Source organism: Dromiciops gliroides, chromosome 3 (assembly GCF_019393635.1).
Source record: "Dromiciops gliroides isolate mDroGli1 chromosome 3, mDroGli1.pri, whole genome shotgun sequence".
Classification (NCBI taxonomy): domain Eukaryota; kingdom Metazoa; phylum Chordata; class Mammalia; order Microbiotheria; family Microbiotheriidae; genus Dromiciops; species Dromiciops gliroides.
Window position 1 is genome coordinate 670419820 of NC_057863.1, and position 23039 is coordinate 670442858.

The 23039-nt window shown below is 59.1% G+C and overlaps 1 protein-coding gene across 1 annotated transcript; it reads left to right on the forward strand.

Moving 5' to 3' along the window:
- Positions 1 to 4200: 4200 nt before the first annotated feature.
- Positions 4201 to 19765, forward strand: ADORA2A (adenosine A2a receptor). The gene is made up of 3 exons (XM_043996014.1): positions 4201 to 4313; positions 15652 to 16282; positions 18734 to 19765. Exons 2-3 carry the CDS (start codon positions 15945 to 15947, stop codon positions 19554 to 19556), a joined length of 1161 nt encoding a protein of 386 aa, XP_043851949.1. The 5' UTR covers positions 4201 to 4313; positions 15652 to 15944; the 3' UTR covers positions 19557 to 19765.
- Positions 19766 to 23039: the final 3274 nt, after the last annotated feature.

Below are 23039 nucleotides of genomic sequence, written 5' to 3' on the forward strand. Positions count from 1 at the left end.
CCTCTGAGAGGGACTGGAGGGAGTGGGGGGTTAGCCGTAGGTGACAGGACCTCCATGATAGGGGAGCCCTTGAGACCCTTGCTGTCCAGTCCTGGGGGGGGCAGGAGGCGGAGTAAGAGCTGCCACTAAACATTTATGAAGCACCTCCTGTATGCCAGACACAGTGCCAAGTGCCAGGAATACAGAGAAGGTCAAGGGTGGCCCTTGTCCTCCGGGAGCTTCCAGTCTAACGAGGGGGCGAGATGCAAACCGCTTGGTACAAACAAGGCATAGAGAGGAGAGAGTGGAGATGATCAGCAGAGGGACAGCACTGGGCTGGGGAAGTCTTCCTGCCAGGTGGGATTTAAACTGGGGCCTGGAGGAGAGCCAGGGCGGGGGCGGGGGGTGTAGTGGTGTGCCTATGTGGCAGCCCCCAGAGGAGAGAGCCAGGGGGCCAAGCAGGAGGGCAGGACAGGCAAGAGGGCTGTTTCCTGGGCAGCTCTGAGGCTGGATCAGAGAGATGGTGGGGATGAAGGACCCTGGAGAGAAGTGGGGAGCTGTTGTTGTAGGGGTGGGCTGGGGAGAGAACATAGCAGCCTAATAATACTGGACACAAAGTGTTTGAGTGTCTTGGAGGCAGGCCCCAGGGAGGGACATCTCATCAAGAGAGAGAGGTCAGGGCTGGGAATACAGGCTTGGATGTTGTCCAGAGATTTGGAAGGGGATAAGTGTCAGGAGGGGGCTAGTCACTTGATGGCTAGGTGGATCAGGCTTGGCCTGGGCCCTGAGGGGGCGGTGAGGTTAGAGATACCTTGTCAGTCAGGGTGTGCCCAGGATGTACTTCAGGGCTGGGGAAGCCTATAGCCAGTGATGGAGAGGCACCACCCAAAAGACTCCGCTGTCCTGGGTCGGACTTTGGCTTTGCTGTGGAAAAGAATCCAGGCTGGGTCCGGGAGGGTGGCCTTGACCTCTGCTGACTGGGGGTGGGAGGAGGGGGTGCCTGGGGCTGCTCATTTCCCATCTCTGGCCTTCAGTCTCCTCATCTTAAAAGTGGTGACCTCCAAAGGCACTGCAGGAATGCACCGATCAGGCCCCAGGCTTCAGTGGTGGCTGTCTCTAGGGGGCAGTCCTGGGCCTTACCCTCTTCTCCCTCTGCAGGACGGCATCAGTTACCATCTTTATACAAAGGTTCTCAGAGCTGATCCAGCCCCAGCCTCTCTGTGACTTCCCATCTCCCATCTCCAACTGCCTCGCAGACATGTCAACTGGATGTCCGGAAGACATTCGATGCATCCCAAACCAAACTCATCATCTCTCCCCTAAAGCCTCGCTCCTTGACCTTTGAGGACACCCTTAGGCTCCCAACCTAGGAGTCATCCTGGACTCCTCACTCTCTCTCACCCCTGAAATCCAATATGGTGCCAAGGCCTGTCCCTTTCACTTCTGCAGCATCTCTGGTGGATTTCGCCTCTGCAGCGTTTCTTCCGTCTGCCCCCCTTCTCTCCTCTGAGCCTGCCCCAACCCTAGTGCAAGCCCTTATCTCCTCATGCCTTGACTCTTGCAATAGCTGCTCATGGGTCTGTATGTCTCAGGTCTCTCCTCACTCCAGTCTGTCCTCCAATCAGCCACTAAAGTGATTTTCCCAAATTGCAGGATCAACCAGGTCACTCCCCTACTCAGTAAACTCTGGTGGCTCCTTATTGCCTCCTGGATCAACTAGAAAACTACTCACAGCTCACCCAGACCATCCCCAATGTCTGGAAGGTTTTCATTCCCTTGAGAATCCCTGGCTGCCTTCAAAGCTTAGTCTATGTGCAGCCTGATGGTCTACTTGGTACCCGACCTCCCCAATCTGCCTGGATGTATTTTGTCTCTACCTATAAAGGCGCATAGTGGATAGAGTACTGGGCCCAGAGTCAGGAAGACCTGAATTCAAATCTGACCGCAGACACTTACTCTCTGTGTGACCCTGGGCAAGTCACTTCACCCTGTTTGCCTCAGTCTCCTCATCTGTAAAATGAACTGGAGAAGGAAATGGCCAAGCACTCCAGTATCCGTCCCAAGAAAACCCCAAATGGGGTCACAAGGAGTCAGATCTGACTGGAAAACAACAGGGAAAGAATGAGGGAGGGGGAGGGGGAGAGGGGGAGGGGGGAAGAGGGGGGTGGGGTGGGAGGGTCGAGGCTAGGAACTGTTTCCTTTTTGTCATTGTGTTCTCAATGTACTTGGGGACAGAGCAGGTCCTTAATGTACTCAGGGATGTGTGGGTAGGATAGAGATGGAGGAACTTCTTGTTGTTGTTGCTGTTGTTGCTGCTGCTGCTGCTGTTTGACCTTCATTCTGGGAGAGGACCAGGACATGGGGGTGGTGTCATGACTTGCACTGAATTGGAGTTAAGGTAGGGAGGGCTGTGCAAGGTCCCCAGCTTCACTGTCTCCTCCAGAGCCACCTGGGGCCAGTGGCAGGACATAGATCAGGATGATGGGAGATGCCCCCTTCCCCCATCACTGTGTGAAGTGCTTGGGGAGGCAGGAGCTGTTACTTCCCCATTTAACAGAAATGGCAGTCACGCTGGAAAATCACACATTGAGCCTGGGTCAGGATATACACCCAGGTCTCCAGACCAGTCGTCCTCAGTCCAGTCTTCTTGTCAACCCCTCGTCCGTCCTCAGTTTCCTCCATCACAAACAGTGACGGCAGCAAAGGCAGACTCTCACACACACCGTCTCCCTCCTCACCCTGGGTCGAGTGGGATACACCCTCCTCCATGGGGCCCTGACTATAGAGAAGGAACCGAACTAGACCCGTGGCCCCCCAAACTGCTTTCCCTTAGGGTGCCAGACCCCCTGCAATGGATAGATGGAGGTAGGCTGTGAGGAGGTGAGTGCCTTAAAGGAAGGGCGGGAAGAATGGCTGTCTCTGATTAGATGGATCGATGGGTGGAAGGAAGAATGGAGGGAGGGCTATACAGAGGAGTGGGCTGGCTGGCCAAGTGGCTGGCTGGCTAGATGGATCGTTGGGCAGATGGGTAGGGAGATAGGTGGAGGAATAGACACGCCTGGGAGGTGAGCAGAGGGACGGCTGCTAACTGGGGCCGTTATAAGGAGGTGAACCAGGTGTAAGGAGAACCAGACGCTTCCTGGCCATGACTGTGAGCAAGTCACTGCAACGCGACCTCGTTTTCCTCATCTGTAAAATGGGGGTGAGGATGGCAGACTTGTGAGGATCAAATGAACGAGCACGTGGGAATTGCTTTCCAACCGGAAGGGTTAGTTAGCGATATTGTTCCTATGCCTAGAAGCCGCCGAGGGACAGACCGGGCTGCAGCCAGGCCCGCTGAGCGATCCTCTGCCCCGGGCTGCCGGCAGAGCTCCAGGCCAGATCTTCGGGGGTCCCGAGGCAGCTGCCTCGGTTGTCCAGCTCTCCCACTGCAGGGGGTGGGAAGCCTTCCCTTCCCGCCACTATCTCACACGCAGGGTCCCTGCTGGTCACTCATCCCAGCCGGCGGGTGTGCTAGACCTTGCTGGGCGGGGGGGTGGGGGGGGGGAGGAAGGAAGGGAGGGCACTGGTTAGGCCCGCCCCCTCGGCTCTGTCTCGGTTTAGGGCAGCCCCCTTCGCCCTGGCCCTCGAGACTCCCAGAATGGCTCGTCCCTAATTCCAGGAAGTTCTCCCCCGTCCCCGGCCAGAGTCCCCTGCCCGGCCCCTGCAGCCCTCCCTAGCGCGCCTTAATGTTTGTCCATTGGAGCAGGCGGTGAACGAATGAGTGAGTGAGTGAATGAGCGAATGAATGAATGAGCAAATGAGGCAGTTCGGCGTTCCCCGTGGCACAGCCGAGGGGGTGTGGAATCAAGCGCCGGGGACTCCCTAAAGTCCAGCGCAGCTCCAACCGGTCCCTTCTTCTGTGCCTCAGTTTCCCTCCCTGCTCAGTGAGGATGCGAATCTCCTTCCGCTGGCTCGACTGGAAAGTCCCCAGGGAGCTGGGCAGAGTGGCAGGGGCGCTTTGGGAGTCCGAGAGAGCGGGAGACCCAGCCCAGGAGGAAGGTCCCGACCGGCCAGAGTTTGCTGCCCGGAGTGGGAGCCGGCCAGCAGCTTTCAGAGCCCGAGCCTGGAGCGCGGAGCTCAGCGGGATGGAGAGGATGGAGGGGTGGGGTCCTGGGGCGGGGACCGGGGCGGGGCGAGGTGTAGCTCGGACCGGGGTCTGCAGGGGGCGCCCGAGGGCAGCGCGGGCTTCACTCCGGGCGCGGCAGCTGCGGCTAGGGCTGCCGGGGACCAGGAGGAGGAAGCGGGCGCGGTGGAGGCGACTGCGGGGGCGGAGGAGGAGGCCCCCGGCTCAGGTCAGTGAACGAAGGGGCCCGGGATGGGCCACCAGGGCCGGAGCTCCCGAGTCCCATCGCCCTCCCCGTCCAGCAGCCACAGGGACCCGTGACTGGACGGACTACCAGACGAGGCCAGCTGCTGGACGGGGCAGGCGATGCGGCCGGCACGGGGAGCGCGGGGGAGGATGGGGCGAATGGGCTCCCCGTCCTATCCCGCGCCCCTTGCTCTGCCCTTCCCTACCCTACCTGGGGGCTACGGCGGCATCTGAAGTGGGGAGTCCCGGGCCACCCGCGGAATGACTGCTCGGGGTCCCCCAGCCTGCCTCCCGGCCGCGGGAGTCGGGGTGAAGGACCTGCGGGCTGAGGAGACGGCGGCAGCACTGGGACACGCCGGGGTGGTCCAGGGGCTGGAGGACGCCCCCCGACGGCTTAGGCTCGGGGGCTTGGGAGGAGGGCTTTGGCCGCAGATCTCCAGGCCCCAGGATGCCCGGCGAGACTGGGGCAGGAGGCCCCTGATCGCTGCCGCCCACCTAGCCGTCTCAGCCCCATGGTCAAGAGAGCTAGGTAGTGGGGGGGGGACAGGAGCGCCGGATGAGGGGGTTCGGACCTCTCCGTCTCCCGGCAAAGGGTTCAGGCTTCCCCCTGAAGCTGGCCCTGGGTGTCCTGGAAACGGGTAGTGTCACTTCTTCCCGGGCATCTCTGCCTCCTCCACCCCACCGTCCCCCACCTCCCTTATGCCTCCAAGGAGCCTCAGCGGGGGGCGGGGGGGGGCGCTCTGAGAGGAGGCTTCCCTCCCACTCCCACAGCGGATCTCCAAGCTGCAGGGGTGGGAGTGGGATGGGGTGGGCATAAAGTAGGAATATGGGGGCTCCGAGCTAATGGCGGTGGCAGCTCTGGAGAGGAAGGGGGTTCGACCTAATTCCCCCTACAGGGGGTAGGTTGGCTTACAAAGACCCCGAAGAAAGAGGGGGAAGGGCTGGCAGGCTTCCTGACCTTTCAAACCCTGGACCCCCTCCCCATAACGAATCTCATAGGAATCTGTCTAATGGGTCCACATTATCCTCTTCTTCCTAAGAAAGAAACTGAGGCCCACCCAGGGGCATGGGGGGAGAGGAGGTGGGGGATGTCTGCTGAGAGGGAAGACCTTAAGATCTCTGGAAGACCCTTGCAGTCACTGGGACCTAGGACCCCTGTGTGTGGACCCCTGGGGTAGGCTGGCATCATCTGGGAGAAGCAAGGGTCTGGAAGGACAGAAAGAGGCTGCCCCTCCAGCCCCCCTCCACTTCTTTGGAATTCCCCCCCTCCCAACTTCTCTGTACCCTATGCGATTCCACTCAACAAAAGCAGTAGGTATTTTAGGGGGAAGGGAAGTGGGGAGAGAGGGAAGGAGCAGAGATACTTTAGGCTGAAGCTCCCAGGCTAAGTGGTCCTTTGGGTTAGAGAGTTGGGAGGCTTACCCCCATCTCCAGCCAGAGCCTCAGTTTCCTGCTTTTTCTATTGTCAGGGTGTGACTAGCTGGTCAGCAAACCCCTTCCTGCCCTGCCAGTCTGGCTGGGTGGCCCAGACCTTGAGGGCTCTGTTTGCTCATGCCAATGGGGGGGCAGCCAAGCCCCTAAACCCCCAGTTAGACGTGGAGGGGCCAAAGAGGCTTAGTCCCATGGGCCCATGCCTTCCCTTCCCTCCCCCTTCCTTCCCTTTCCTTCCCTTCCCCCAATTCATTTCCAGATGACAGACTGGAAGAAACTGGGAGTGAGGAAGCCCCCCCCCTCCTGGTATAGCCAAGAAGTCCCAGGTAGTCCCTTCCAAAGGTTCTCACTGTCGCAGAGGTTGTGAGTCCTCCTGCAATGGGGTGCAGGAGGGGTGTCCCAGGCTCCAGTGATGGACAGATAGACGAATGAGCAGACACACAGACAGAGTCGGTTCCCTTGGAAAGAGGGGAACTTTTTGTCCAGCTTTGGGAGCAGGAAGTTGGATTCTAAGGGGGGCCGGACAGCATTCAGGCAGAAGAGGGAGGTGGGTGGCCGGTATCCAGCGGGATCAGGGCAGAAGTCTTCCTTAGTCGGAGGCCAACCATGTAGCCCCTGATAGCAGCCTGTGGGCTGCCAGCGATGGCCTGGGAAGGCTTTGGGTTTTGGCCCCTCTGTACACGGGGCAGCTCAGGACAGAGCGGCAAGGACCCAGCCATTAAGGAGAGCTATGGCAGGAGGCGGGGGAGACTTTGGAGGCCTAGGAAGCAGTGGGGACAAAGGCTGCAAAGGAGGGAGCCTGGAGGTGGAAGGGGGAGGGAAGCAGGCTCAGCAGGAGTGGGCAGTGGGATGGGCAAGGGCCTGGAGCTTGGGAGGGAGGTCAGAGAGGGAAAAGGAGGCTGGGTGGGGGGGAGCGCCAAGGGATGAGGGAAGAGGATGTGGGGCCAGTTGAGGAGACAGGAAAGGAAGGCAGGAGGGGGGGGTCTGGAGCCGAGGGAGGAGAATGTAGGGTAAAGGGGGGCCAATGGTGCTCTGGACCAGGAGAGAAAGGCCTGAAGGAAGCCTTGGGGGTGAGCAGGAGGCCTCCAGGGAGCCTTGGACAAGCAGCATCAATGGAGGGGCCTCTCCTGGGGCTAATGCTAATGCAGCCCTTCTGGCTCAGAGCAAAGCCATCACGGGTCTCCCCCACCCACATGCCCACCCCTACAGGCCTCTCCATGCCCTCTCCCCTCCCTAGGCGTGGAAATTGTCTTTCCCATGCTGCCTGAGATTGCATTGGTTCCGACAGCCATTTCACCACCTGCTGTCACCTAGTGAGTTTGTGGTCCCCTCAGACCCCCAGGTCTTATGTAGAGCAGTTGTTCTCTAAGTGGACCTCTTCCACCCTACACTTGGGGAGTGGGTTTTCTCAAACTCCATTGTGAACCTTTCCATTGAGCCCTATGGCATTTTATCTTACTAGACTTGGCCTAGTGCCTTGGCCTGCTGAGATCTTTGGAGATCCTGACTCTGTCGTCAAATATTCTGGCGATCCTGCTCAGTTTCATGAGCCTGTCCTCCATGTCTTGCTCCATGTCACTGGATAAAAGGGTTCAATAGCACAGATCCCTGGGACCTTCCCCTGGAGACCTCCTGATACACTGACATTGAATCTACTGAGTAAAGTCTTGCTTCCAAGTCCAGCTGTGCCACGTCTGGGAGGAGTGGGGGTGGGGGGGAGGGTCTACACCTCTTGTCCACTTCTCTAAAGGCTGCCTTCCCTTTGAGATGGAATAACCCTGTTGCCAGATCAGCAGCACAACAAGCCTTCATTAAGCTCAGACTGAGTCCCGGGGTACAAAGAAAAACCAAAAACATATGGTCCCTGCCCTGTAGGAACTTACAGTTGAATGGGGGTGACAAGTCCACAGAAAGCCATGGCTATGAAGGAGCCTCTGAGAAGGGGAGCAGTGTGTAATCGACTGAAAAGGCAGGTGGGTGCCAGGTTGGGAAGGGTCTGAATATGGAAGGCAAAAATAGAAACATCTCTATTTGCTCCTGGAGGCCATTGGGAGCTGCTGGAGGTTATTGAGTTGGGAAGTGACATGATCACACCTGTGCTTTAGGGAGATCACTTTGGATGTTGAAGGAAGGATGGATTGAAGTGGGGAGAGACTGAGGCAGGCAGACCCTTACCCCGCCCCCAGCAACTATTGCCATAGTCCAGGTAGGAGGTATGAGGGTCAGCCCCAGGATGGGTGCAGGGTCAGAGGAGAGAAGGAGCCTATTGAGGAGAGATGCTTCAAAAGGCTGAATTCCACAAGAGATGTTGTAGAGGTGAAATAGACAAGAGATGTGGCAGAGGGTGAAATGGACAAGAGGTGTAGCAGGAGGTAAGAGGCGTAGGATCAGAGATGCTGCAGAGGTGAAATGGACAAGAAATGTAGGGGGTGCAGCTAGGTGGTGCAGACACTTGACACTTACTGGCTGTGTGACCCTGGTCAAGTCACTTAACCCCCATTGTCCCGCAAGAGAGAGAGAGAGAGAGAGAGAGAGAGAGAGAGAGAGAGAGAGAGAGAGAGAGAGAGAGGAGGGGGAGAGATAGCAGGAGGTAAGAGATGTAGGACCAGAGATGCTGCAGAGGTGAAATGGACCAGAGCTGTAGCAGAGGTGAAATAGACAAGAAATGTAGTGGGTGCAGCTAGGTGGTGCAGTGGATAAAGCACTGGCCCTGGATTCAGGAAGACCTGAGTTAAAATCTGGCCTCAGACACTTGACACTTACTGGCTGTGTGACCCTGGTCAAGTCATTAATCCCCATTGCCCCGAGAGAGAGAGAGAGAGAGAGAGAGAGAGAGAGAGAGAGAGAGAGAGAGAGAGAGAGAGAGAGAGAGAGAGAGAGAGAGAGATTGAGAGAGAGTGAGCAGGAGGTAAGAGATGTAGGACCAGAGATGTAGCAGAGGTGAAGTGGACAAGAGATGCTACAGAGATTAAATGGACAGGCCTTTGCATCATATTGGATGTGGAACGTGAGAGTAAGGAGCCCAGGATGACTCCTAGGTTGGGAACCTGAGGGACTGGGAGGATGAGCTGCAGGGAATAGGCACCCCCACTTTGGGGACCCCTCTCCCATGGTTCACTCATGGCTCACCCAAGACCTTTCTTTCCTGATGAACTCATTAGATAATATTTGACAAGCATTTAGCACAGTGCCTGGCACATAGTAGGTGCTTTATTGATCAATCAGCTCAGTCTGTTTCCTGGTCCTACAGATGTTAGGGACTTTTCAAATGTTAGGGGGAGAAAGGGGGAATTGGGCAGGATTGGAGCTGGATGGCTGAAAATGAAGGGGGCTCAGGAAGGTTATTTTAGAATCTGAGACACCTGAGTTTGTTTGGAAGGATGGAGAAGCAGAGGCCAGAGATATGAGGGTGGGGGTAGGGGTGGGGAAAGAGTTAGGGTTAACTCTACTAGAACCTGTAACTCTGATCCTCTGTGGCTGGAGGAGAGGGAGGCTGGAAGGCTGTTTGTGGTGTCTGGGGAGCAGCTTCAGAGTGTGAATTTAGGGTAGGGGGTCCAGCTCGGTAGGGACCTCCTGCTCACCTGGAGGCTGCACCCAGGGGCAGACTCCCCAGCTCATCACCTTAGCTTCTCACCTGTCACAGGGACAGGGGCTGTCTGCTGCAGGGCTCCATTATTTTGTAAGAGGAGCATTGTAATTATGGTCCTCTTTTGTGAGCTGAGGAAAGTGGAGTTCAGAGACAGCAGGTGACTGTCCCAGAGTCCCAGAGCTTATGAGTGTCAGAAATGGTTTCTGGCTCCCTTTCGCTGGCCTCAGCTGTCTGCTCTGTGAAATGGGCTCCTGCAGGTCCTCTTGGGATGACTGAAAGGTATGGGGAAGGTCTCAGCTAATGCTTTGAGCAGGTGAAAGATGGGGATGAGAGCCAGCTTTGATAATTGAGCTGCAGAAGATTTCTGCAGCCCTGGACCATGAGGAATGTGGGACAAGTGAAGGGGGCAGAGGTGGTTCAGGGCCAGCGAGTGGCCAGCCTGCCAGTGGGCACCAGAGTCAGGCAGGGGCCCTGGGCCAACACCCACATTCAGGGCAGCCCAAGGCCGGGGCACCTGGCTCCCCTTCCAGGCTCACCATGGCATCTGGAGTGAGGCGCTGAGCCTCAGATCCCAGAGGCTGACACTACCTCAGTTTCCTGTTCTGCTGGGAGTGCCTGGGCGCTCAGGAGTCTTTGTAGGTAGCAGCCACCAGGCTGGGGCTTCATGAAAGGGCCCTGGAGCCTCCCACCAGCAGCAGCCAGGGCTACTCACCCAGGAGACACCCCTTGTTCAGACTTGGTTTCCTTTCCTGGCCAGCAGCACGTGATTCGGGATTGATTCCAGAGGGGAAGCTTATCAGGGATTGGGAGCAACCAGGCTGCCTTCCAGCCCACAGCGACCTTCCCAGGACAGGGGCAAAGCATCAGGGGCATGACAGACCTTACCGATGGGCAAGGACCCCCCACATCCACTCCCCATACTTCCAGATGCCCCAAATAAAGTGCCAAACCTTTGGCTCTGGCATTCAAGGCTCTATTCAAGGCTTGGACCAAGGTCAAGGCTCTGACTGGGGCTTCTCAGGGCTCCTGGGGACCAGGGTAAGAACTCATGGGTCTGGTTTTTCCCTCCAAGTCAGCAGAGCTGTCCCATATTTGAGGCATGCTCCCTCCCCGCCCCTGCAGCTCCCCTTGTCATGGGCACTGTCCCAGCCCGTTGTAGGGCTCCATGTTCCCTTTAATAGGAGTGCTCCAGGCACATAGGCAGGTGAGCGGTCAGGGCCTGAGACACCTCACCTCAGGCTGAGTTCCTCGGGGTACTGGGCCCCAAGCCCACCTATGGAGTACTAGGGCAGGAGACACTTATTCTCTCCAGAGAGCCCAAAGCAGCAGGGTCTGATGGGGGAAGAGCCGAGGAGGGCAGACACTGATCCCTGCCTTGGATTGGAGGCCTTGGAGCTGGGGCGGGCGGGGGCGGGGACTGAGGGGAGCCCCAGGCTTCCTTCCTAAGCTTGGCCCCCAGAAGGGAAAGGGGAACGAGGAGCCAAGATCTGGGGGAGATAAGATTGCCATTCAACATCAGGCAGAAGAGGAGGCAGAGGGACCCAGCTTGGGTGGAACATGAGAGCAGATGCAGGATCAGAACTCACCCAGTCCAATTCCCACCCACTTGACAGGAGAGGAAACTGAGGCCAGAATCAAATGGTGGCAGCTGTCAAGGCTGATCTAGGCTGGATGTCCCAGCATGGGACAGCCTAACTCAGGAAGCAATAGGCTCTCTCCTCCTTGGGGTTCTTTGAACAGAGGCTGAGAGACCACCTGCCAGGCATTTGCCCAGGGATTAGATGTCTGCCCTTCAGACCCCGCCAACCAGGGGGCTGGCAGAGTCAGATCCCCAGGACTTGATATGGCTTGGCAAAGGAACAAGGGGATACCAGATTCTCCATAGAAAGCAGGAAATGCAGCTGAGCAGTGCCCCCTGTGGGGGCAAGGTGAGGCACAAGGGCGGGGTGTGAGGGCCCTGCACAAGGCCAAGGCCCTCTCGAAGACTGGCAGAGGTTGGCCTCCTGCGGCTGGGGGTGAGCTCAGAGCATGGTCCCAGCAAGGAAAGGCCCATGGTCAGGAACCCTGACCCTGTGCTGCGGCCAACCCTCGGCTCTTTTCTGGGCTGCCTCAGTTTCTCCAGCTCACCAGGGTCTGGCCCTATACTTGAGGACGGCCATGGAAAGGACCCGAGGTTGTCCAGAGGCCTGCCAGGCTGGGGAAGGACTTGGGTGGAGAGGTCGGGGCTGACAAGACGCAACAAGCCTTAAGTGTTAAGCTGGGGGCTGAGGAATGACATCAGGTGGACATGGGAGATCTGATGCTATGTGTGTTCACGGTCATTTCCAGGGGAATCCCGAGCAGAAATGAGGTGTGAGGTAAGGGTGTCAGGGAAGTGCTTCACAGAGGTGGGGACCTAGGGCTCCTAAGAAGGGTGAGTGAGGAGGGAAGGTGTGCCAGGTGCAAAGGTGTGGAGATGAGAGATGGAGGGCAAACATGCCCATCTGGCTGGAACCGAGTTCACAGGAAGGTTGGGTCCTGCTTGTCCAGGGCTTCCGAAGGCCATAGGGTGGGGGAATTATTGAGTGGGAGGTGGGCCGGGCTTACAGGGTTGGACCTACTCCTTTAAAATGACCCTTTAGCAGCTGAGTGGAGCCTGGCCTGGAGGGAGGTGAGGCTGAGGCAGGCAGAGGCACCATTCACTATGGCAACCATGGAGGTTTGAGGAGATGAGGCTCTGAGCCAGAGTGGGGGCAGGAGAGAGGGAGATGTATTGGAGAGATGCTGCCCAGGTGAAAGATCTTCTGAGAAGAAAGAAAGTGGGGGCACCTATTGTAGACGATCTCAGAGAGATGAGCACTAGATGGAGGATAGAAATAGGATGTCTGGTGAGGCGTCTCCCCTAGACACGGGATGGGGGGGGCACTCAGTCGTATATAGGGCACTGCGATCAGTGCTGGGGATACAGACACAAGGACAGGCCTGCCCTCGAGGGGCTTCCAGTTGAATAGAAGACAGTTCATAAAAGTGAAACGGCAGCAGATACTTGGGGAATTGAACTGGCCCCGGAGCTGGCAGACTCAGAGTTAGCTGGAAGAAGCCTCTCTGAGGGGCTCCTGGGGAGCAGACGGGTGGGGTGGGCTCCCTTGGGCAGGTGGGGGTTGACCTTGGCAAGGAGAAGGGCCCCTCGTGTGAGATGGGGCACGGTTTAATTGTCTGCTCCCCAGCCCACTGTAGATCGGCGGGGGCGGATTGAGATGAATGGGATGCTGAGAAGGGGGAACAAACAGGGCAATGAGAGACTCCTGAATCACCGTGATGGCCCAGCCGAGGAGCAGGCCGGGTATCCTTGTCCTTGGGTGTCAGGCACCTCTAGGGACTGGCAGGAAGGAGGGGCCTCTGCGGCGGCCACAGGTGGTCACTGGAAGTCATCCACTCAAGCCACAGGCCCTGGAGGCCCCCCCCCCCATCTTGTGAGCTCAGAGGGCTGGTTTGAGGAGCGGGAGGGGTCTGCATTCTCATGCGCCTGCCCCCAGCAGTCACCCCGGACCTATTCTTGGCCAGCAGGGGGACTTCCTCACCCCCTCAGCCCCAGGACAGCCCCCTCAGCCTTGCCTCATCCCTCAAGGCTCTGGGCAGCCTCACTGGGCTGTGAGGGGCGGGGTTTGGGAGCACCTGAAAAGCCACCAGGAGTACCCCAGCTCCCTGGCATGAGCATGGTCCACCCCAGGCTCCATGAGTAGGGGCAGGCTGAGCCTATTGGACCTTCTCACCCAGCAAGGCCAAAGGAAAGCCCGTGCCCTGCCGCTCCAGGGTGGCGATCCAACCGCTGATAAGGCCAGTGTGAGGAAACACCTGCAAACAGATGTGGGGGGCGGGGCCGTGTGAGGCAGGGCTCCTGGACAATTGCTGGAGGGGGAGGAGGAAGAAGAGGAAGGAAGAGAAAGGGGAGGGGAGATAGACGGGGAGGGGGAGAAGGAAAAGGGATGGGGAAGGAGAAGGGAAGGAAGGAGGGGGAGAAAAGGGGAGAGGAGGAGGGGGAGGGGAGAAGAAAAGGGAGAGGGGAGAAGAAAAGGGAGAGGGAGGCGGAGAAGTGGGGGTGAGTGTGGTCAGGGCCCTAAGTCCCATGGGTGGAGGGCAGTGAGTGAGCAGAGCCCAGCACGGAGGGGTGGAGGGCAGCGCTGTCCCCTGCACTAACCTCCTGCAGAGGGTCTGAGGTTCCCTTGAACCTCAGTGCAGCCCCCCCCCTCCCAATCATGGGCATATCCCTTGACTCCCCGGCACAGGCAGGTGGGGCCACAAAGGGCAGTTGCTACCTTGGTTTCTAAGGGTAACCCTGTGGGTGACCGTGCCTAGCTCTGCAATTTATGGAGCCCCCATCAGTGAGCCTCCCCTTGACAATGAGCCAGAGGATTCAATTAGCTTTTTGAAAGAAGCATTTATTCAAATGGCAGAGCAGGAACAGTCATCCCAGAGCATTTCCCCCAGAAGCCTGGAGTGCACACTCCTGCAAAGCCTACAGAGCCTAATGGAGAAGAGTGGGTGTGGATTTAGAGAATGGTATCGAGGTGCGTGTGCACACAGAGAACACATGTGGCCAAGGCAGCTCACAGTGCTGGAACACTAGGGTCTCAACACCTTTTATTTCTCTGGAAGACAACAGGGGCTGGTTCCCCTTAGGGCACATTGTCTCTGGGACCCAGGGGGCTTAGCTAGCCTTGTTCCTTGTAGGGCTGCTGTGTCTGCTGGCTGGGCCAATCTGGGAGTGGGCTGGACTGAGTGGGTCACTTGGCTGCTGGCCCGGCTCTTTTCCTAGCATGGCTGCCACCGGCCCAACAGGCTGCTCTTCTCCAGGTGTGCTGGCTCTGGTGGATTGACCGACGCTCTTTGTGTCTCTCAGTGGCTCCCGATTTGGCCAGCAGCCTCGGCCTCCCCCAGCCCCGTGTTCCTCTTCAGGGCTTCCCCCCCCCCCTGCCCTTTAGCTCAGAGGTTGGTCCCCTGAGGGAGGTCTAGCCTCAAGGTCTGAAGGTGCTTCCTGATTTCAAGCTGTTCCCTTAGGGAGGGACCTAGGAGGGAAGGGGAAGGAAGCTGCATTTATGAAGCGCTGACTTTTTGCCAGGCACTGCAAATATGACCTCCTCTGGGCCTCCCCACAACCCTGAGAGGGAGGTGCTGCTATGATCCTCATTCTGCAGTTGAGGAAACTGAGGCAGAGAGAAGGGAAGTGACCTTCCCAGGGTCACACAGCTAGGAAGTGACAAGCCAGATAAGTAGATGAGGACCGCAAACTAGTGGTGGCCTTCACCCTGTGGCCAGGCAAGGGTGCTCCTTGATGTCCTTTCCCCCACAGGCCCCTTTACAAAATGTCTGGTGCTTGACATCCTACCATCTCTGTCTTTGGCCCTGGCAGTCCCCAGTTTGGCACATCCAACTTTTTTTTTTTTTTGGCAGAACAATGAGGGCTAAGTGACTTGCCCAGGGTCACACAGCTAGTGTCAAATGTCTAGGTTGGATTTGAACTCAGGTCCTCCTGAATCCAGGGCTGGTGCTTTATCCACTTTGCCACCTAGCTGCCCCACCCCTTTTTTTTTACATCCACCCTTACCATAGTCAGTCTCACAGACTGTGGCTCAGGACTCAAGTCCTGGTGGTGATGACCACCTCCTAGGCCTTGCTGGGGCTGGATTAGATGCCTCTGGGGTCCTGTTATCTGAGTCTTCCCCCTTTACAGAAGGTGATTTGCCCAAGCTCCCACAATGCACTGGGGCAGCACCCTGGTGTCCACCTCCCTGGAGCTCAGATGGGGCTGGAGTGGCAGGGAGGGGGCCGGGAAGAGCAATCAGGGCCTGACAGAAGGAAGCCAGCCCCAAGCTTCTACTCCCTCCTTGACTCCCGTTTGGTAGTCCAAGGACCTTTGGGGCCCCTCCGCCAGTCATCTCCTCTGTAAGAGGGAGGACAGAGACATCTTCAAGGGCGGGTGGGGGCGGCAGGGAGGTCAGTCTGATCGCTCTCTCCGACATTCTCTGCAATCTTAGAGAATATTCCTTGAAGGATCGGCGGAGTGTGGGCAGGGAGAGCGGCCCAGGCAGGGCTCCCTGGGCGGGGGCCATGGGGGCAGGAAGGAGCCCCCCAATGAAGTGCAATGAAGTCGGTTTGGAGAATTCCTAAGCCGCGGTCCTTCCCCGACCCCCCCCCCCAAGCTAGGTTCGGGAGTCGCTTCTGTGTCCGCTTCCAGTGTCCCCGGGAGGGAGCCAGTCAGCAATGGGGCTGCTTCCCCCCCGCCCCGGGGTGCCCATTCTCATGGGGGTCTCTTGTTTCCCAGGTTCCGAGGTTACCCCAAGGTAGCAGCGGGTCAAGGCCATGTGACCGCAAGGAGCGTCTGCCGTCCCGGGTCTGTGCGGCGGGTGGACAGCACCTGCGGGGGGGGGGGGCTCCGGAGAAAGCGCTTGCCCCCCCCTTCATGCCGCCCCGCTGGGCTCCATTCCCCGGGGAGCCCCCTCTGCCCTCCCCAGCCCCCAGCCCGTGACGCCCCCGGCGCTGGGGCTGCAGCTATGGACCCTGAGCCGGCGCGGCCCCCGCTCACCCTGAGTCAGCCCCCCCGGCCCCCCCGGCGCCATGGCCGCCTCCATCTCCTGGGACGCGGTCTACATCGCGGTGGAAGTGGCCATCGCGGTGTTAGCGGTCCTGGGCAACGTGCTGGTGTGCTGGGCCGTGGCCATGAACACCAACCTGCAGAACGTCACCAACTACTTCGTGGTGTCCCTGGCGGCGGCCGACATCGCTGTGGGCCTGCTCGCCATCCCCTTCGCCATCACCATCAGCACCGGCTTCTGCGCCGCCTTTCACGGCTGCCTCTTCATCGCCTGCTTTGTGCTGGTCCTTACCCAGAGCTCCATCTTCAGCCTGCTGGCCATTGCCATCGACCGCTACATCGCCATCCGCATCCCCCTCAGGTGAGTGCCTCCGTCCTGGCTGGCTGGCGTCGGGGGCCGGGGGCCTCCTCTGGGCAGCAGCCGGCCTAACGGGGATCCCGGGCCAGGGGGAAGGCCGCGCTGGCCCACGGGGGTCAGCTGGTCAGAGCCATGCTCCCTCCCAGTGCTGGGGGCCTCCCGGGGGACCACAGCCAGCCAGGATTAGGGTTGCCAGAGAATTCCAGACTCACAGACCATCAGGATCAGAAAGGGGGTGGGGGCTCAAAGGCTCATGGGATTCCTGGTGCACAGGATGGATGGGTCTGATGAAGAATCCCTTCTATGACATCTGTGATGGGCAGCCAGTGGCAGCCTTGGTCAGAAGTCCTCTGGGGAGGGGCGCTCACCACCTGCCAGACGTGGATAGGAGGTTCTAGACTGGTCTCGGTAGCTTCCCCCAAATGCTCCTGGGTCTGCCCCCTGGGGCACGTCCCCTAGACTCAGCTGATCCTCCTACGAGGTCCTCCACAAGACCCTTCCCCAAGCTGGCCACTTTCCAACTTCTTTAGCTGTGGTACCCAGGAATGACCCCAGAAAAGCTCTGACAGGGGCAGAGGAGGATGCAGGGATGGCTGCTCCTCTCTCTGTTTCAGGAAGCCCTGCACCTCTGGATGGGACCCAGAGGCCACTTTTGGGGCTGCCTCATCCCACTGTTGCTTCCACTTCCTGTCCCCTTCGACCCCAGGATTTTTTCAAACTGCTGTGGGCCTGACCAGGCCTTCCTCAGCTTATACTTGAGAAGTTGAATTTTTGACTTTCTATTTATCTCTCCCTCATTTCATTTTATTTGATTCAGCCCAATGCTCCAGCCTCTCAGGATCCCTTTGGATCCAGTGTTTCAACTATCTCCCTCAGGTTAATGTCATCTGCAATTTGGCCAAACATACCCCATCTGCCTTTATCCAAGTCATTGATAAAACGTCTCAACAGTCTAGTGTCAAGCACAGATCCCGGGGGGCACACCATCAGAGGCCTCATGCCCCATTGACACTCTGCGTCTGGCCAGCCAAACAATCCCGGGTCCTTGTATCGTCTGCTAGTCCACATCTCTCTGTCTTCTCCCCAAGAACAGTAGGAGTTGCTTGATCTCAAGCTTTGCTAAAATTGAGGGAAGCTCCAGCTCCAGCATGTGCCCCATCTGCTGGGTTAATTACTCTGGCCCAGCGGGAACCAGGGCAAGTCTGGCATCGTTTGTGCTGGCTGAGCCAGCCAGGCTGGCTCTTTGCAAGTCGCAACTGCCCTTTTTAGAGCAGGACTTATTACATTTTTTCCAGTTGTACCCCCTTTGCTCCCAAGACATTTTTCTGTAGGCATACAGATCAAATGTGACCCCCGCATTCAGTTACATGACCCCATATGGGGTCCCAACCCACAGTTTAAGAAACTTTGTTCTAGATGTTCACCAATCAACTCTGATGAGCTGCTCTAAAATTTCCCTAGGAGCAAAAGCCAAGGTCACTGACCTAGAGTTCAAACTCTGTTCTCTTCCCCTTAGAAAAAATCAGGACAGTTTTCTAGTCTTACTTGGAACTACAGAATTGGAGACTCAACAGGGCCTCCAGTGGCCTCTAGAATCTCCCACAACAACCTTCCCACCAGGTTTTGGCACCTCTCTCATCTGCCTTGAACTTCCCAGTGTCCCTGTTGTGCACAGTGACCCTCTCTGCCAATTCCTCCAGACCCCAAGTTGGGGTTTGGTCTGGGCTGAGTACCGAGTTCATGTGGGGCACCAAGGCGCTCTCTTCCCGCTCAGCCTTCCTTAGGAGGTGCATAGAGGACAGCAGCAGCTGGAGTGTTCTGCATGGGCACTCAGTTTTCTGATATTCCTGCCAGCTATGGAGAGTCAGCTTATGTCCATATGACAGAGTAGGAAACGACTCTGCCCGGGCCCTTCGAGGCAATTGGGCTTCTCTGGGCCGCCTGGGCTTGGGTGATGGGCCCTCACTGGCCTGTGGGCTTTTGCCCACACTCCCACCTTTGCCCAGACCATGCCTGGCCTACTCTCCCTCCTCCCCTCTGGCTCAGAATCTCTAGTCAGGTGCCACCCGCCCCCCTTCCTGACCTGCTGCTTTATTCCTGGGGAGGAGGGTCTGGTGGCCGCCTCAGGAAGGTGCCAGCTCCCTGGGGGCAGGGCCTGGCCCGCTTGGGCTGTGTCCATCCCGGGCACCGAGCACTGGGCAGGCAGGGCAAGATCAGACAGCTGATTTGAGGGGCAGACAAGAGGTGGCTCGGGGAGGCTGTGTGGGCCGGGGAAACCCAAAACAGCTGCGGAGCCTCTCTTGGTCCTTTATGGCCGGCTGGGCCCAGAGGGAAGGGCCTGGCCCCAAGCCACCCGGCTGGCCCAGCTCCCCCCTTCATGCCTCCCCGCTGGGCTCCATTCCCCGGAGCCTCCTCTCGACAGAGCTCGTGACCTCTGCCTCCTTGCTCCCCCAGGTACAACGGCCTGGTGACTGGCACGCGGGCCAAGGGCATCATCGCCATCTGCTGGGTGCTGTCCTTCATCATCGGCCTGACGCCCATGCTGGGCTGGAGTCGGTGCGTGGAGGCCGTGACCGCCGTCAATAGCTCGGAGCCCCCGCGCTGCCGGGCCGGCCAGATGCCCTGCCTGTTTGAGGCCGTGGTGCCCATGGATTACATGGTCTACTACAACTTCTTCGCCTGCGTGCTGCTGCCCCTGCTGCTCATGCTGGGCATCTACCTGCGCATCTTCATGGCGGCCCGGCGGCAGCTGAAGCAGATGGAGAGTAAGCCCGCTGCGGGCGAGCGCTCGCGCTCCACGCTGCAGAAGGAGGTGCACGCTGCTAAGTCGCTGGCCATCATCGTGGGCCTCTTCGCCGTGTGCTGGCTGCCCCTGCACATCATCAACTGCTTCACCCTCTTCTGTGAGAAGTGCCCGCACGCGCCACCCTGGCTCATGTACCTGGCCATCGTGCTGTCGCACACCAACTCCGTGGTGAACCCGCTCATCTACGCCTACCGCATCCGCGAATTCCGCCACACCTTCCGCAAGATCCTCCGCAGCCGCGTGACGCGGGCCTCGGCCCCGCACGCCCGGGACTGCGGCCACGGGCAGGAGCGCATCAGCCTCCGCCTCAACGGGCACGCTGCTGGCATCTGGGCCAACGGAAGCACGCCCCGCCCGGGCAGGGCGGCCCGAGCCCCGGAGCCCCCCGGGGACGGCGGCCCTGGAGAAGTGGAGGTGCTGAGCCCCGAGCTCCCCGGCCTGGAGGCGCCTCCGCTCCCCGGCATCTCCTGAGATCGGCGGGGCGTGCCCGGGAGCCCTTCCCCAGGCTGGCCTCTCGAGCCGGCAGCGGCCGATCCCAGAGCGGGCCAGGGAGGGCGCGGGTGCCGGTGGACAGAGGGGAGGGCCCCAGGGCTGCTGCTCGGCTTCTGCCCTCACGGGCGTGCCCGGCTACAGAGGTGCCCCGGGGTGTGGCGGGCCAGGGAGGCTAGGCGGAGGGAGCTGATGGGGATATGCCAGGGAGGGAGTGGGCATGGGTGGGCAGGGGAGTGCATGGGGAGGCCAGGCTGGCCCTGACCAGCTCCTGGGGAACTTCTGTCTTAATACCCACAGGTAATGTTTGTTTTAGAGGCAGAATTAAAAAGGACTGTGTGACGTCATGGCATGCGTGTCTGTGCCCAGCTCGGCTGCCTGGCACCCTCTGCTCGCCTGGGGGCAGCCAGCTCCTGAGCCTCCTCCCACCCCCCACTGCCCGGCCCATCCTAGCTGGGTGGGAGCCTGGCCCGTCTAGGGCATTCTGTGAGAGGGGTCCAGGCCAAGAGCTGGAAGACACAGTCCCAGCCTTTGGTGGGCAGAGCACCCTGTCCCACTGCCTAGTCCTGGGCTTGTGGGGGGGCAGGGGGAGCCTCTTCCATTACGCCCCCCCCAACGACTCCTTTGATCTTGTGAGCTCCCCTGGTGGAGGAGAATCCCAGGGGCAGCTTTGCCGCCTGCCACCTGCCGGAAGCCCCTCCCCACTTATCTGGCCCTTAGAAGAGAGAGGGCCTCTGAATCTTGAGCCCCTGGGTTCCCTTGGGGCTTGGGGGCAGGGCACAAGGATGAAGCCAGAGCCCTTGAGTCTTTCCCTACGGGGACATCCCAGCATGCTTTGGGGAGGCTGCCTGAAACCTTCAGGGTGTTCTAGAAGGAGGTGGGTCCAAGCCTTTCTTCCCTGACCTCAGGCTGCCCAAAGGGAGTGTGTGGCTCACACTGCCTGGAGACGGAGGCCAAAGAGGATTCCCAAACACCTTCTGCCCATTCCCAGAGCCTATGTATGGGACTTGACCAGGCCCCAGGCCCTCTGCCTCTAGGGGGTCACTTTCCTCATTGGGGTCCACCAGGTGACCTCTATTTCTGACTGGGATGGGGTTCTTGGGGCCCCAAAACTGCCATGCTAGGCATAGGCCCCTAGGCATCCCCCTCCTTTGCTTGTTGTCTCTTCCTCTTATGAAGAGTGGAGTTGGCCCGGCTTTTGCAGTTTCAAAGCCAGAGGAGGAAGACATCCACCCTTAATGAGGGCTAATAATAACCCTGCCTGAGTACTTCAGAAATAGGACCTCATTTGAGCCTGGGAGCTCGATGCTCCAGCATTATCCCCATTTTGCAGACGAGGAGAATGAGCAGGTGACTTGCTCAGGATCACACCGCTAGTAAACAGTAAGAATGGCAATAAGTTAACTCGTTAAGCCAACCGGTGCTTATCAGTCGCCCACTGTGTGCCCAGAGGCTGGCTTAGCTAGAGGCTGGGCCACTCCGCCCCGCCCCCACCATCCCAGTTTCATGTTTTGGTTCTTGCTGCCAAGGGGAGCTGAGGCCCCCCGAAGTTCAGGAGCTACGGGTTTAGCGCACAGCTCAAAGAGCCAGGTTGGGGGGGGGGGTGGAGTCAGGAGGCGTGGACTATGGGACATCTCTGCCCCTCTCTGCTATTAGCAGGGACCTTCCCCAGCTCGGTTTCCAGCAGCGTTTTCCCCACCAATCCTAAGACTGGGCTCCAGCCTCAGGACAGCCCCTCTCCTGCTTCCTGACAGGGACAGTGTGTGAAGCTGACTTGGATGGTTCTGGGCCATCGAGGGCCCAAGGGGAGGGGCCACACTAACCTTTACTCTGCCAGGCGTGCGAAGGGCAAGGCCATGGCTGGGCTCACTCACCCAGACGCTTCTGTGAGATGGTGGGGAGAACCTAGGCCCAGTGAAGAAATCCCGTCCCCAGCTCACACAGCTAAGTGCTGAACACCATCATCCCCATAGCACATGGGAAAACTGAGGCTCAGGCATAGGAGGGAGTGGCCCAAGGTTACAGAGACCGTGAGTGACTGGACCAGGGCCAGAAGCCTGGGCTCCTGACTTCCTGGGGAGGGGGGGGTACAGTTCTTTCCTCCACAACAGAATGAGGTCCTGGAAACCCACCCTGAGTCCCCCACAACTTGGAAACCTCAGCCAGCCCTGCCTCGGGTTGGGCTGTGTATAAGCCAACCGTGAGTGCCAAGCCTTCCTGTGCAGTAATTAAACCCCTCCTGTGTACCACACACCAAATCATGTCAGGATGAGCCCCAGGTTAGGAGCCTGAGGGGTAGGGGTGGGGCGGCTCAGGCCCAACAGTGACAGGAAAGGGGGGAGGGGGAAAGATGGGGAGGTCTGTTTGGGACTCCAGGGGGAGAGGGCGGCAGAGAGGTCGGGGCAGGAAGGGCAGATCTGAGTCACTAGCCCAGAGAAGGTCCCTCAATCTGTGGGAGGTGATGAGGTCACCCAGGGCAGGGGGACTGAGGGAGCCTGAGGCACACCTATGGATAGGGGGCGTGGCCTGCAGGCAGCCCAGAGGAGGAGCCCGAGGACGATCCAGCCGCCAGAGAAGGGGGGGGGGGGGAGGGAGTGGTCGGCAGCCTCCCAGGCTGCAGAGGCCAAGGAGGCAGCTAAGAGATCATCTGTCACTTTGGAGAGGGCAGCTTGGGCAGGAGGAGGAGGTCAGAAGCCAGAGGGGGCAGAGGATGTAGACACCCGTGGGCCTGTGGGAGGGCCTGGGCTCTCAGGCCTGCCTGTGCCCTGGGGACACCCCCGCCCTCTCTGGGCTGGCCAGCATTGTCTCCCATGGGGGGGGGGGAGCAGAGCTCCCCGGGAGCAGGATCACACAGGACCTGGCACAGGAAGGGGTCGATCGGGTCGCTTGGGTTCCTTGGCAGAACAGGGATTCAGGGATCAGAGGGTGATCGCGGGCTCCCCTCTTGCTCATGGGTGGCTGGGGCCAGGCTCCGAGGCCTCCAGGGGGCCAGGCCCCACCTTGGGGCCCCAGCAGCCCCTCTTCGGCCCCTTTCCCCCCAGCTCTCCCTCTGCATTGGGCTCCACTTGGGGCTGGCACGTGGCTCCTCCGCCTACAAGCCCAGTCTCCCCCCACCCAGCAATTGGAGGCAATTTTCCAGTTAAAATGTTGTCAGTGACTGTCAGGCTTTGATCTCTCTTTGTGCTCTTCCAAGACACCCACTCACAGGTGGGGGAAGAAGGTGGGGGGTGGGGTCCCGGAACCACCTCCAGCTGGCGAGTGCCTGGCATCATCCCAGCATCCCTGGGCAAGGACCTGGCGCTCACTGCTCCCACAGCACCCCACCCCCTGAGGGCTGGAGTACCCTCCAGCCATGGGGAGCTCAGTACTTCTCCAGGTTAAGAATGAGCTCCAGCCTCCCACTCCAAGCTGGCCTGGCCCCCACTGGCCCTGACTGGCTGTTTCTGTCTCCCCCACCCATGGTTT